This window comes from Mus caroli, unplaced genomic scaffold, assembly GCF_978045245.1.
Source record: "Mus caroli unplaced genomic scaffold, Mus_caroli_1 scaffold_16, whole genome shotgun sequence".
NCBI lineage: Eukaryota > Metazoa > Chordata > Mammalia > Rodentia > Muridae > Mus > Mus caroli.
In genome coordinates this window covers 5,471,432-5,484,656 of record NW_028227271.1, presented here as the reverse complement: position 1 = coordinate 5,484,656, position 13,225 = coordinate 5,471,432, and the positions used below count along the sequence as shown (strand labels likewise).

The window sequence follows — 13,225 nt, the reverse complement described above, 5'->3', positions numbered from 1 at the left end:
GAGTCAGCAGGTGCGGCCGATGCAGCCACCTGGAGGGTGGGTGCGGACACCCAGCCATCGAACCTAGGGGGCGCTACGGCGGGTAGGGAAAGCGGCAGCCTCACCTCGCCTTGACCTTCCCTTTGGCGGAGCTGAGACCTGCAGTACCCTAGCTGACCCAGGAGGCGTTCGTGCTGGGCTGTCTCCTAAAGGATTCTGCAGAAGCCTGGTCGGGACCAGGACAGGGTGGATGGTCGTGGCTTCCCCAGAACTCAGAGGGGCGTCTTGAGGCTTGGTCAAACGGACTGAACACCTGACTCTTCCTTCTCGGTCTGTTTCCCGGCTGAGGTGGGACTCAGTACACTGTTTCTTCCTAGGGCGCTGGGGGTGGGACACTAGATGCATTAAGCTGGGAGTCTGGGGGTAGCCGAACCCAACCTCTCCCTAGATAGAGCCTGCCTTTGAACCTTTCCCGCCCTCAGCCTGCGATGGCAGAGCTCCAAAGACCCAGTCTTTTCTGGAGATCTGGGGGAGGGGGAGAGAAGGGGGAAGGCTGGGTGGGAAAGAGGGGTGGGGATTGGAAGGACAGTGGGAGACACCAGATGAATAGGGAACTGGGGAGGTAGCAAGGCAAGACTGAAGTGGAGACACACTAGACTGAAAGACGAGGGAAGTGCGGGAGAAACAGAAGGAGGAGGCTAGAAAGGAAGGGAGGAGGGAGGAGGAGGAGGGAAAGGGGTGGAACCAGGAGCGAGGAGAGGGAGCGGGCGGCTGGAGCTGGGCGGGCGTGGGGCGAGGCCAGGCGTGCAGGCTGGAGCGGTGTGCAGAGACGCGGCTGGGTCCCGCTCCCGCCTCGGAGCCCCTGGCCCGGGGGAGGGAGAGAGGCCGCTAACCCGGTCTATGTCTTTTTCTGACTCCAGTGCAACCTTCCTGCTGAACGAGGTAACCGCCGGGGCCCCCTCCCCAGAAGGGTGGGAGAAAAGCTCGGGCATTTGGGGGAAACTGCAGCATGGGGCGGGAGCGAAAACAGGAGTTGAGAGCTCTGGATAAGAGAGGAAGGGAAGGCTGGAACTGGTGCCTCCTGCAAAACATGCAGAGAGGTCTGACTGGGAAGCTGAGGAAGGGGGGCTATTGAAAGGAGGGCCGTGCCAGGCTCCCTCAGTGACCCTCTCTGAGTTCCCGGGGAGGGGGCAACCTAATAGCTGGAATGTGAGGGGCCTCCACCTGGAGTAGAACTCCCAGTTCCTGCCTCAGTTTCCCCACTTGCTGCCCAGTTAGTTTTCTAGAGGTTCTCCGCTCCCACACCTGGTCGTTTAAGGTTTTCCTCCTTGATCCTGCTTCCACAGCTGGATTAGCAGGAGAACTGGCATAGGCAGGTGTGGCTGTAGTGAGAAAGGAAGTGGACACTCTGTGGCAGCTCAGAGGTACAGAAGGAGAGGGAAGATCAAGTGCCTGCAGGACCCAGGGGATGCCTGTAGGTATGAGGAACTCGAACCCATCTCCAGGGGGAGGTGGTTGGCATGGCAACGAATTTCTCAGAGGCCGACTAAGACACCATTGTCCCAGCTGGGGATGAGGACAACAAGGTCCCCGTGAGGCTGATAGCAAATCTGCTGCCTAACAGTTCAGGGACCCCCATGGGTGGGTGGACAGTCCCAAAATTAGATTCCAGACGGGACCCTCTTCCAGGAGAAGAGAGCCAGAAGGGTCTTACTCTTTGACACTTCTCCACCCTCTGGGAGGAGAGAGGGGACTAAGAAGACAAAGGAAAAGGATGGTACAGGACAAGGCAGTACTTGGGGACACAGAAGATATTGAACTAACCCCCAAACACACTGGGTTGGAGCAGTGGAAGCTGCCTCCCCCAGCTGCAGCTGGTGCCCTCAGACACAAGGGCTCCAATAAAGTTGCCTGCCAGTCCTTCAGCCAGAAGGAGACAGACTAGGGTGTCATTAGATGAGCCCCCCCCCCATCTTTTTCTTACCAAGGGAACAGGAAGATAAGATATAGGTGGGAAGCCAGTTGGCTTGGGTGCGTGGTCTTCCTCTCCTTTCTACCGCACAGAACCTTCTATAGATCTCTTGAACCCTTCCCAATTGTAACCAGAAGGGTGGGCAAGAGTCCTGAACTTACACTCTCCGGGGTTTCAGGAGCTAGAAGTGGCAAAGGGCTGAGTTGAGAAAGTGAGACACCAAGCAAGGCTGGTGTCTGCCTCACATCCTCTTGGGATGCCCAAGCAGGAGGTTAAAATGCAAAAGGAAAATTTTGGTCGGAGTGGTGGGGATGTAAAAAGGGAGAGAGCTCAAATGATGACAGCTTTTGGAAGATCTCTTCCGAGATTGCGACTCTTTCCTCGAATGGCGGGGTGGGGGTGGAGGGCGCTGACTGGTGCCGGATGATTAGAACCAGCATCCTGCACACCGTATGTAATTCTGGTCTTTTGCAAAGCGGTAGGCTTTACCCTTCTTCCTTCCCAACCTCAGCGTCAGGATCCCACCTTTGCTCCACCCACAGCGCCTTCCTTGCCTCCATCCTTTAGGCTCACCTAAAACAGCCCCTTTCTGCCCCAGTTCCCGCGGATGCTTTGGCAATGTCTGGCACAATCCTTGGCAGGGAAGTGAGGAAGAGAATCGCCATCCCGGCTTAACTTGGATGAGATCTGCCCGTGCAACAGGTGTGGGGAGGCCTAGCCACCGTCCCCGAACTTCCCCCTTCTTAAGGGTCGGCCCTTTACCGCAGCCCGGAATGGAGAGGGCCGGGCACCTGTTGGGGCAGGAACTGTTTTCATGGCACGGTCTGGGAGCTCATAAACCATTTCTCCCTAGTACCACTGCGGGGTTTGCTTTGGGTGTCTCCAGGACTTGCAGAGAGCTGACATTGCCAGATCACCTGAGACCTCTCCCCATCTGCTGCCCGTCCTCCTTTAGATCTCCATTTTCCTGTCTCCGCGTTCTCCCTGCCTCCAGTCCTCCTCTCTCTCCAGCCATTCTCCCCGCCGCCCGCACCCTCTCGATTCTCCACCGGGCTCCCGTCTGGTTGCGGCGGCGTCTCTCCCCTTCCCCTCCCCCGCGCCAGCCCTTTGTTTCCCGGCGGAGCAGTTCCTGGGTTGCCAGAGTCCCTGTCTCTGCATCTCTTCTCGCCCCGCCTCCACCCCGCCGGGATCCGCCCCGCCTGCAGCCTCTCCGCCCTTCTTCCCCGCCGCCCGGGCCCCGGAGGTGCCGGGGACCCACCTTCCCGACTCGCGTGCGCCCGGTTCCGCGGCCCCGGCGGGTCCCCCCTGGCCGCCGCGCCCCCGCCGCCCGCGTCTTCCCGGGAGGGGGTCAGGTGGGCGGGCACTATTGTTGTGGGAGCCGGCGGCAGATTCCTCAGCCGCGCTGGCGCGCTCGGGGTGGGACCGGCTGGGCTGGGGGGTGGGGAGGGGAGCGGTGATCTGAGCTGCGAGCAGCTGGTCTTCGCGGCTCGCTCTGCTCCTTCGCGCTCGCGCTCTCCGCCGCCGCCGCCGCCCGCAGGGCTGCGCGGCTCGGTGGCATCTCGGGCGCGGCCCGCCGTCCTCGCCCCCGGCGCCGCTCGCTCCCCCCCCACCCCACCCCGGACTCCCCCATGTATGACGACTCCTACGTGCCCGGGTTTGAGGACTCGGAGGCGGTGAGTGCCCGCGGGGGAGGGCGGGGGTGGGGGTGGGGGAGTTGGGATGACACCTCTCTTCAACCCTTCCCCCAGTTCTGCACTTTGAAAAAACGCCTTGGCAGCGAGTGGGGCAGCGCGCTTAAGCCGGCGGGGGGCTCTCTAGGAAAGTGGGAAGATGGTCTCTCATAGCCAGGTATCCCAGGTATTCTTGTGTGTGCACAGAGGGACGCTGTAGGGGGAAGGCTCGAGCAGGTGGCCCCAAAGCTCAGGACATAGGAGGCAGAGGAGGGAAGGACAGAAGGCCCGGGCACCGAGGTTTTTAGAGAGAACATGGAACATTTGGAGTTCCATATCCTGGGTTCATGGGGTCTGAACACAACAGGGAAAGCTGAGCTCCGGGGGAGACACTCTGGACCTGTGCCTCAAGTAAATGACAAATTAGGGAGCTGGAAGAACATTAGCGACTGAGTACCAGCCTCTGCAGACAGGAATTCTAGAACTTGGTCTCTTTTCCTCTCTGCCCACCCCCCCTGCGCATGGCCTTGACTGCTCTCACTCACCACTGCCTCTAGCTCAGCTTCTTGGAAAGGCCACCAACCACAGGGGTGGGCCATCAGACTGAGTTCAGTCTAGCCCCCTGCTGAGGAGGGCCTGGAGGTGAGGCCAGGGGAGCTCAGGGGCATGGGGATGGGAAGGAAGCTCTTTGCTCAGAGAACCAGGCAACCAATAAATATTTAATTCTTCTCTTTGCTTTTATCTCCTGACCCACTGAGACAAATCAGCTCATTAGACAGTGATTCCCGGAGCTCAGAGAGCAGAAAGACTGCCTGGAAAGATGGGACAAGAGTTGGGGGGTCAGTGTCAGAGCCCCATGGAGTCACCAGTCTCCCCTCAGACAATCCAAGAGATATGGGAAAGGACCACTAACAGGGCTTGAAAGGGTCCCCTGACAGGATTAGGTTGAGCCTACTTTCTCTGGCCCAGGAAAGAGGAGTGGTGAGCCTCAGAGCAGGCATGTGTCAGTCAGTTGATTCTGGGACCAGGTTCCTTCGGGACCCAATTTTCCATGGGGCTCTGGGGCTAGTTACATTGCAAGAGAGAGCAGAGAGGTGGTTCTGAAGGCTCTGGTGGGCACCTCTTTCTGACAGTTGAAGGGACAGTTGGCATAGCCCTGGGAGTCAGAATGAGCTGGAGGAGAGACCTCTCAGTAGGGCTGCAGGACCCGAGGAGCTACCTTCTCATCCCTGGTGAGAAGCCGGGGCTGATGCAGGAGACTGATACCTGGATGTTATTTGAGGGTGGCCTGCTGACCCATTGCTCCCTCCTGACCTTTCCTGGTCCTTAGGTCTCTTTCCCCCAACTTCCCTTCCTCCCGAAGCCAGCTCCTTGCTCTCCCTGAGGCCCCCTCTGAAGCAGTAGGAGGGAGATCAGGCTCTAAATAAATCCACTGGGCTCATCTCCCTCCTCTTCTTCCCCCGTGCCAGGCAAGAGAGGAGCTGCAGCCTGCCCACACACTCACCAGGCAAGGGGGGCACCACCAGGGCACTGTGCCAACTCCAGCAGCTCCAGAGTACTGAGACGCTCTGGCTTTGGGGGCATAATGGGTGGGGAAGCAAGAGCCTGCCATTCTGCAGGGTAGAATGCTGCCTACTTTCTAACTGGCACCAGACCAGCGTATGCAACCCCCCAGGACATGGGAATTATGGTAGTGGCTTCCATTCAGATCACAACCCATTAAAGAATTTAGGGAGAGACCCTGTCATTCTCTAGGGTTAAGAGGTCACCTAGCCTAGATACCCCAAAGGCGTTAAGGACTAAATTGGACTGAGAGCTTGGATCTGGGGAGGTTGAAGCTATGCTTCTCCCAGTACCTGCCGGGTACTGAGGAAGTATCTGATAGTAGGTGGTCATCCTCCAAGGCCCTTTTCACCTGCTGGTCTCTATCTCTTCTGCCAGCCACACCCCACAGCGAGCGCTTACATCCTGGGAGTGAGGTCCCTCACCCCATGTCAAGGTCTTGTTCTCCCATGGCTGGAGGGGGTGGGGGGCAGCAGACTGGCCTGTACTTCTGCAAAGCAAAAGGCCTCCTCGCAACTGCTACCCAGTTCTGGGGTTGCCTCAAGACATTTGGTTTACAATAGACACAGTCTTTAGCTCAGATTCCAGGGCTGCCAAACACCTAGCTGACCAGCCCTCTTGCACACCGGAAGGGCTGGGCTGTAGGCCTGGTTGACAGCAGGGGTGTGAGTTTGCCTTTTCCAAAGAGTCTGGCCTCTGCTGCTTGTGGGTAGGTAGTCGTAGCCAGTGGCTTTAACAGACTGTTCTTCAACCTCAATATTCTGAAACCTCTTTCCTTACACACATTGCTTTTACCTAGCCTCTTAGCTTCTCTGTACCACTGACATCTCAGAATACAGGGAAGAATCCTTCCAGGCTCCTGCACACCAGAAGGAGAAACTGAGTCAGAAGAGATGTCTTTTTCCCTAATCCAGTTATCTTAACTTTCAGCTGCTTGTCTCAAAGTTGAACTTCCCTTATCTGGTGTCTTCCTCGTGGCCCTGAAGGTGAACTCTGTAACCCTCCAGATGTATGCTCCTACTCTGGGCAGAACTCAATGACTGTCTCTTCACCTTACCAAAGGCATCCCCGAGGTCCTGTATCTCAGCTGGGTTGCCTGGCACCAGCACAGTCTCCCTCCAGGCCCTGATATCCCTTGGGCCCAGGGAAAGGAGAGAGATACAGAGCAAATGGTTGGTGTGAGGCCTTGCCTGTACCCAGGGATACAGCCATGTGTTGCTCTCCTCCGTGTCTTCTTGCTGCTTCCACATGCCCAGTTCCCTGTCCCCACAGGTGTGGGAAGGAAAGAAAGTGGGTGGGGAGAGAAAAGGGAGGTAACTTCCAGAAGTCTGTAGCTTGGCCCAGTCTTCACACACAAAGCGAATTTAATAGCTTTCAAAACTTGGTTGGAAGCCTGCTGTGAGGGTACACCAGCACCTGGGAGATAGAGGCAGGCAACTCTCTCTCTCTCTCTCTCTCTCTCTCTCTCTCTCTGTGTGTGTGTGTGTGTTGGTTTGTTTTTTAAGATTGGGTTTCTCTGTGTAGCCCTGGCTGTCCTCTTTAGTCCAGGTAACTCGTGTATGTGTGTGTAGATCAGAGGACAACTTTCAGAGATGAGTTCTCCTCCTCCTCTTCTTCTTCTTCTTCTTCTTCTCCTTTTAATATTTTTTATTACGTATTTTCCTCAATTACATTTCCAATGCTATCCCAAAAGTCCCCCATAACCTCCCCCCCCCACTTCTTCTTCTTTTAAGATTTATTTATTTTATGTATGTGAGTACAGAAGAGGGCATTGGAGCCCATTGCAGATGGTTGTGAGCCACCATGTGGTTGCTAGGAATTGAACTCAGGACCTCTGGAAGAGCAGTCAGTGCTCTTAACTACTGAGCCATCTCTCCAGCCCAGGTTCTCTACTTCTGTTGGTTCCCTGGAGTGACCTCTGGTCATCCATCTTGTTTGAACAGCAAATTCCTTTACACCATCCTGCTTTGGGGGCGCAGGGGAGTAGGTCTCATATAGCCCAGAAAGTCTTTAGCTCTCTAGCCACTAAACCTGACCTCCCAAGTGCTAGAATTATAGGTGTGCACCCCCACACCCAGCTCCAGCCGGCATCTGTTCGCTAGCTGTACTCTTTCCAGTCATCTTAAAGGGATAATGTCCAGGTTGCTTCAGGCTCTTGTGGAGATAAGAGAACATGGTCTCCTGGATTTAACACCATCTGAATATATCATCTTTAGTATTTTAGTATTTAATAGAGGGGAGAAAAGAGAGAGAAAAGTGAAGATTTTGTTCAGAGCTATGATATAAATAGGCATGGGGTAGAAGGCTCTGTACTTTTCACATACAGATTGGGGCAGCTTCCATGTAGCCTTAGAGGTACCGGGAGGCACACAGAAGGCAGTTTCGGGGTCAAGTCATCCCCTAGAAGATGGAAAAGTCGCATCAGGGCTAGGAGAACTATTACACAGACTCTCCCGTCCGTCCCAGGGTTCAGCCGACTCCTACACCAGCCGCCCCTCTCTGGACTCAGACGTCTCCCTGGAGGAGGACCGGGAGAGTGCCCGGCGAGAAGTGGAGAGTCAGGCTCAGCAGCAGCTGGAAAGAGCCAAGGTATACCTGCTGGCAGGCAGTGGGTCAGGCTGGGTACAAGCCTGTGCAGGACCTTGGGACCCCAGGGTCAGGTCAGGGTGTACTGATGTGTGGAAAAGTGTATGACTGTAGTAGCAGGCAGTAGCCTTCTTGTCTGGGGCTTCTGCGTCCCCGTGAGGTACTCTGAGACGTCGGTCTCTCATTGCCCTGATGATCAAATTCCCCAGCACAAACCTGTGGCATTTGCTGTGAGGACCAATGTCAGCTACTGTGGAGTTCTGGATGAGGAGTGCCCGGTCCAGGGCTCTGGAGTCAACTTTGAGGCCAAAGATTTTCTGCACATTAAAGAGGTAATGAACCTTACTCTCCCCAGAAGCCTACTCCTGCTTGCAGTCCCAGGCCCCAGCGCCTCTTTCGTTCTATATCTAAAATAGTTCCCCAGGTCCTGCAGTTTCATCTGTGTGCACACCTGGATGCCCCCTCACTCAGGACCCGATTCCAAGGGTCCCACCATCCTCAGACCTGGCTTGGTCCTGAGTTCTGTGTCTAACTGGGAGGGTAGGGTTACTAACCAACCAGCAGTCTCCTGTGACATCCAGGATTCCACACCTGGAAGCACAACAGCTTGAGGCTTGAACCTGGCTGCCCTGTGCTGTGATGCCATGCCACACACCCTGGCCCTTCCTCTGCCTTCCTGGTGCCAGCCTCCCAGAGTCCTCCCTGGGCAAGCACCTCACGCAGCTCCTCCCTCTTCTCGTTCCCTCCCAGAAGTACAGCAATGACTGGTGGATCGGGAGGCTAGTGAAAGAGGGCGGAGACATCGCCTTCATCCCCAGCCCCCAACGCCTGGAGAGCATCCGGCTCAAACAGGAACAGAAGGCCAGGTGAGAACAGTGCTGAGAGTCAGTACACACCCCCCCAAACACTTAACACTGCACCCACAGAACACAGCTACACATTTACACACACACACACCCCGAACTCCCAAACACAACACTGCACCCACAGAACACAGCTACACATTTACACACACACACACACTATACATGCTCAGCTGTCATAAATGAAGTTACTAATCTGTCGAATGTTAAAACACACACACACACACACACACACACACACACACATACTGTACATGCTCAGCTGTCATAAATGAAGTTACTAATCTGTCGAACGTTAACGTATAGAACTGTGTGGACATTTTACCATCCCCCATTTCTGTCAGGAGATCTGGGAACCCTTCCAGCCTGGGTGACATTGGCAACCGACGCTCTCCTCCTCCGTCTCTAGGTAGTCTTCCCTCAGCTTACCCACCTTGGTTAGGCAAATAAGACGCAGTGGAAGGGGGTCGGTCCTTCCCAGTGAACTGTATGGGAAGGGGGCTGGTGGAAGGGCCAGAACAGCAGGGAGAGCCCGTTACCTCCCCAGGGGAAGGGACTCCCAAGCCCCCTAGGGCCTTTTCCCTCCACCAACTTTAATCTTTTATTTCCTTTTCCAAAAAGCCAAGCAGAAGCAAAAGCAGGTGAGTCAGAAAGGGACCTGGGCCGGGGGGGTCATGGATTTTGGCTCTGGGGACCCTCCTGGTCAGTCACTGCTGGCATCTACAGAACCAGAGGGGAGGGCGCCCAGAACTCTCCACTCTGCCCCCGTCCCCCAGAGCAGTCAGGCCTAAAGTGGGCACCGAGACCAAGATTTTGTCTGACCTCCTGGCCATTCTGCAGGCGGAACATGTTCCCCCGTACGATGTGGTGCCCTCCATGCGGCCCGTGGTGCTGGTGGGACCCTCTCTGAAAGGCTATGAGGTGAGGAAGTTCCCAAGCCCAGAGTTACCCCTCCCAAAGCTGCCACAGTGGGAAATGTCTTTGCGTAGGGTGTGAACTCTACTTGGGGACATTGTCCCGCTGCCAGGGGGGGCCCTCTGTCAGTGCCACGCCCTCCCCTCCAGGTCACGGACATGATGCAGAAGGCGCTCTTCGACTTCCTTAAACACAGGTTTGATGGCAGGTAAGCTGCCCTGGTCTGGAACCGGGAGGAGAATCAATCAGGAGGAAAGTTAATTTCTCCCTGTGCATGCCCAGAGCTAGTGTCCTCTCAAGGAGAGTCAGGGAGCCGGGTCAGGAGCGCTTGGCTTAGATGGCAGTGTGCGGTCCTCCACTCCAGGATTTCCATCACACGCGTCACGGCCGACCTCTCGCTGGCCAAGCGCTCTGTGCTCAACAATCCTGGCAAGAGGACCATCATTGAGCGCTCCTCCGCCCGCTCCAGCATTGGTGAGGAGTCCGTTGTTCCTGGTTCTCTGCCTGCTTGATGCTACTGCAAACCTGAACCTCCTTGTCTTCTTGCCCACGCCCTACCACCTGCCTCAAGTTCTGCCCCCACACCCCCCTTGCCCAGTGCCCTGCCTATCCAGGGCTTGCTTGCATTGTAGCAGCTCTGGCTGTAAGCAGTGTCCAGAGCCCCTCGTACACTGCTCCCCTTCCTTAGCTGAGGTGCAGAGTGAGATTGAGCGCATATTCGAGCTGGCCAAATCCCTGCAGCTAGTGGTGTTGGATGCTGACACCATCAACCACCCAGCACAACTTGCCAAGACCTCACTGGCTCCCATCATCGTCTTTGTCAAAGTGTCCTCGCCGAAGGTAAGTGAACTGGGTCACACTGGGGTCCCCCAGATGTTCCCTAGAATACAGTGCACCTCTGCTTGGGTCCTGCCTGGAGTGACCAGCTCCTTTTCCTGACATCCCTCCTCACCTGGTACTAATGTCCTACCACGAGTTGGGAATTGTGCCTAATTCCTAGACCCGGTTCTCACCAGAGCCCCGAGAAACGCCACGCCCATCTCTGCCCGCCCTTCCCCCCGTCAGGTACTGCAGCGACTGATCCGCTCCAGGGGAAAGTCACAGATGAAACACCTCACCGTACAGATGATGGCGTATGATAAGCTGGTTCAGTGCCCACCCGTGAGTGCTTGGGTCAGCTGCGACCACGCCCGCTCCCGGGGTGCAGAGGTAGAGCTGCAGAGTGGCCGCGGAGAAGCCAACCTCCCCGTGTCCTCTCTCTCTCCAGGAGTCATTCGATGTGATTCTGGATGAGAACCAGCTAGAAGACGCCTGTGAGCACCTGGCCGAATACTTAGAGGTTTACTGGCGAGCGACCCACCACCCAGCACCGGGCCCCGGACTGCTGGGTCCGCCTACTGCCATCCCTGGACTTCAGGTAACTGTTTCTAGTGGGCACAACTGTGCAGGCTTCCCCAGTCGAGGCAAAGCTCCCGTCCTGACCAAGGATTGTTCTTGGTCTGTGTGTGAAGCCAAGGGATTGCTGAGACTGTCAGCTCTGCCTGCTCCACAGACCTTAGGGCACACAGGTCAAGGGACTTCCTGATTGGACAGCACAGTGACTGAGATCAGACGGTCCTCCTAGGGACAAAGGAGACACTCCAAACGTATCTCCGGGGGCACTTTTTTTTTCGAGACAGGAGTTTTCTGTATAGTCCTGGCTGTTCTGGAACTCACTTTGTAGACCAGGCTGGCCTCGAACTCAGAAATCCGCCTGCCTCTGCCTCCCGAGTGCTGGGATTAAAGATGTGCACCACCACGCCTGGCTTTCCCGGGCACTTTTTAAGGGAGAGCCTGAATTTGTAAGGAGCTAAATAAAACTTTACTTTCTGCACTTAGCTTGGAAAATACCCCACCTTAATTCTTCCTTGCACTGCATACTCTTAAAAACCTAGGAATTGAGAGTAGGGGGAGGGTTAGAACCTCATCTCCCTACGAAGGCCAGACTTCCCTTCCCTTACTTAGATCTTGTGTGGCCCCCAGAACCAGCAGCTGCTGGGGGAGCGAGGAGAGGAGCACTCACCCCTGGAGAGGGACAGCCTGATGCCCTCAGACGAGGCCAGTGAGAGCTCCCGCCAGGCCTGGACCGGATCTTCACAGCGCAGCTCTCGCCATCTGGAGGAGGACTATGCAGATGCCTACCAGGACCTGTACCAGCCTCACCGCCAACACACCTCGGGGCTGCCCAGTGCTAACGGGCACGACCCCCAAGACCGGCTCCTAGCCCAGGACTCGGAGCATGACCACAATGACCGGAACTGGCAGCGTAACCGGCCTTGGCCCAAGGACAGCTACTGACCACCTCCTGCCCCACCCTGGCAGGCGCAGGCACAGTGGCTGGGGTGTCCACCTCAGGCAGGTTGGAGTTAGATTGGCATTAGGCTGCCGTTAGGTTCAGCTCACACAACCCTCTGCCCAGCCCCAGGTCCAGGGCTGACTGTGGTCCCAAGGTTCTGGGAGAAGCAAGGGGCCCCTCACCTCCTGGGCACAGTGACCCCGTAGGTTCTCATCCGGGTACTAGCCGTGTTCTGCATCCTTGGCACCTCCCCCTGCATAAGCTGCCGCCCCGGTGGGCAACAATCTCAGGCCAGGATCACTTAGCAGGGGCCTTCCAGCCAGAATGGATGCCCCTCTAAAGAGCGAGAGGGTGTGAGTGTGGGCAATACAGCCTGAGGAAGAAGAAACTCGGTTCCTAAGCAGGCGTAGATCCTAAGCAAAGGGACTCCATTCACGCCACTGCCACACATCAGAAATGAAGCAATCCGAGCTCAACATGGCGGCACTTCTGTCCCATCAGCTGGGGTGGGCACTTACACCTAAGATAGGAGCAGTGCGGGTGAGGCAGGACAGACAGACTCACAGCGGTAGCTCTGCTAGAAAACGGCCCACTCACCAAACCGGGACGCTTAGCATCTGCTGAGACTAGGGAACTGGGGCATAGTCAAGCCAAGAGCCAGCCTGGACTGCGGGGGAGGGTGGGACAGCTTCCGGCCCCCCTTGCTCTTCTCATTCTTTGCCCTTGCATCTGTCATTTCTGTTCTTTCCCTCCATGGCTCCTGCAAGATAGGGGCTTCCTGACTCATAGCTACCACTTAAGTTAGGGTTAGATGAGAGGAACAGGACACAGTGAACAGCCCCCGAGGCTGTCCACCTGGCTACCCTTGCCTTATGGCTCTAGCGTGTGACCTACAGAGCATGCTCCATTAAGAACCCGCCCCACCTCATTGTCATCTCCAATAAAACACCACGCACAGTCCCTCCGGTGTCTCTGGTCTGTCCGCTCACGTGGCTCTCTGTAAGCCTGCAGAGGTGAAGTGTTCTGGCCCTTTCTCTCCAAGGATTCATGAGTGGAGCAAGAGGAACCAGCAAGAGGCACTGTATTTATGGGCACACCGCACCCCGGGCCTAATGGCTAGCTGGAGGAGGCAGTTGGCAGTACACAAGGGACTTGCTCTGAGACTCGAGGAAGCGACAGAGTCAAAGCTTCCCACTGCCCGCTTCAGGCCAGAGGGCTCCACAAGCAGCTGAGACTTGAACTCACTCACACACTTGCCTCCCCTTAAGGGGCAAGGTTGGGCCTGTGGCGGAGACAGAGGACCCATCTACGGTCCTCCAGACCCGACTCGGCTGCACCCACC

The 13,225-nt window shown here is 56.3% G+C and overlaps 1 protein-coding gene across 4 annotated transcripts; it reads left to right on the top strand.

Annotated features, from left to right (window-relative positions):
• The first annotated feature begins 762 nt into the window (after window positions 1-762).
• On the top strand, window positions 763-12,843 carry Cacnb3 (calcium voltage-gated channel auxiliary subunit beta 3). Of its 4 annotated transcripts, none has more exons than XM_029470130.2 (13): window positions 763-921; window positions 7,651-7,773; window positions 7,980-8,102; window positions 8,521-8,636; window positions 8,981-9,042; window positions 9,255-9,274; window positions 9,474-9,554; window positions 9,698-9,756; window positions 9,913-10,022; window positions 10,237-10,388; window positions 10,614-10,709; window positions 10,816-10,965; window positions 11,571-12,843. In XM_029470130.2, exons 1-13 carry the CDS (start codon window positions 880-882, stop codon window positions 11,883-11,885), a joined length of 1,449 nt encoding a protein of 482 aa, XP_029325990.1. In that variant the 5' UTR covers window positions 763-879; the 3' UTR covers window positions 11,886-12,843. The 4 variants fall into 4 exon arrangements, with proteins under 4 accessions (XP_029325990.1, XP_021038484.1, XP_029325989.1 ...); XM_021182825.3 differs by having other exon boundaries at window positions 8,978-9,042; XM_029470129.2 differs by lacking the exon at window positions 763-921 and adding an exon at window positions 3,334-3,624.
• The last annotated feature ends 382 nt before the right edge of the window (window positions 12,844-13,225 follow it).

What these genes read in the sequence shown, in the direction of transcription:
- Cacnb3 (XM_021182824.3), top strand. Translation starts at nt 3,580, where the DNA reads ATGTATGACGACTCCTACGTGCCCGGGTTTGAGGACTCGGAGGCG. An exon ending in GGTTTGAGGACTCGGAGGCG is followed by an intron (nt 3,625 to 7,650) that starts GTGAGTGCCCGC and finishes CGTCCGTCCCAG; the next exon opens with GGTTCAGCCGACTCCTACAC. An exon ending in AAACAGGAACAGAAGGCCAG is followed by an intron (nt 8,637 to 8,977) that starts GTGAGAACAGTG and finishes CATTTCTGTCAG; the next exon opens with GAGATCTGGGAACCCTTCCA.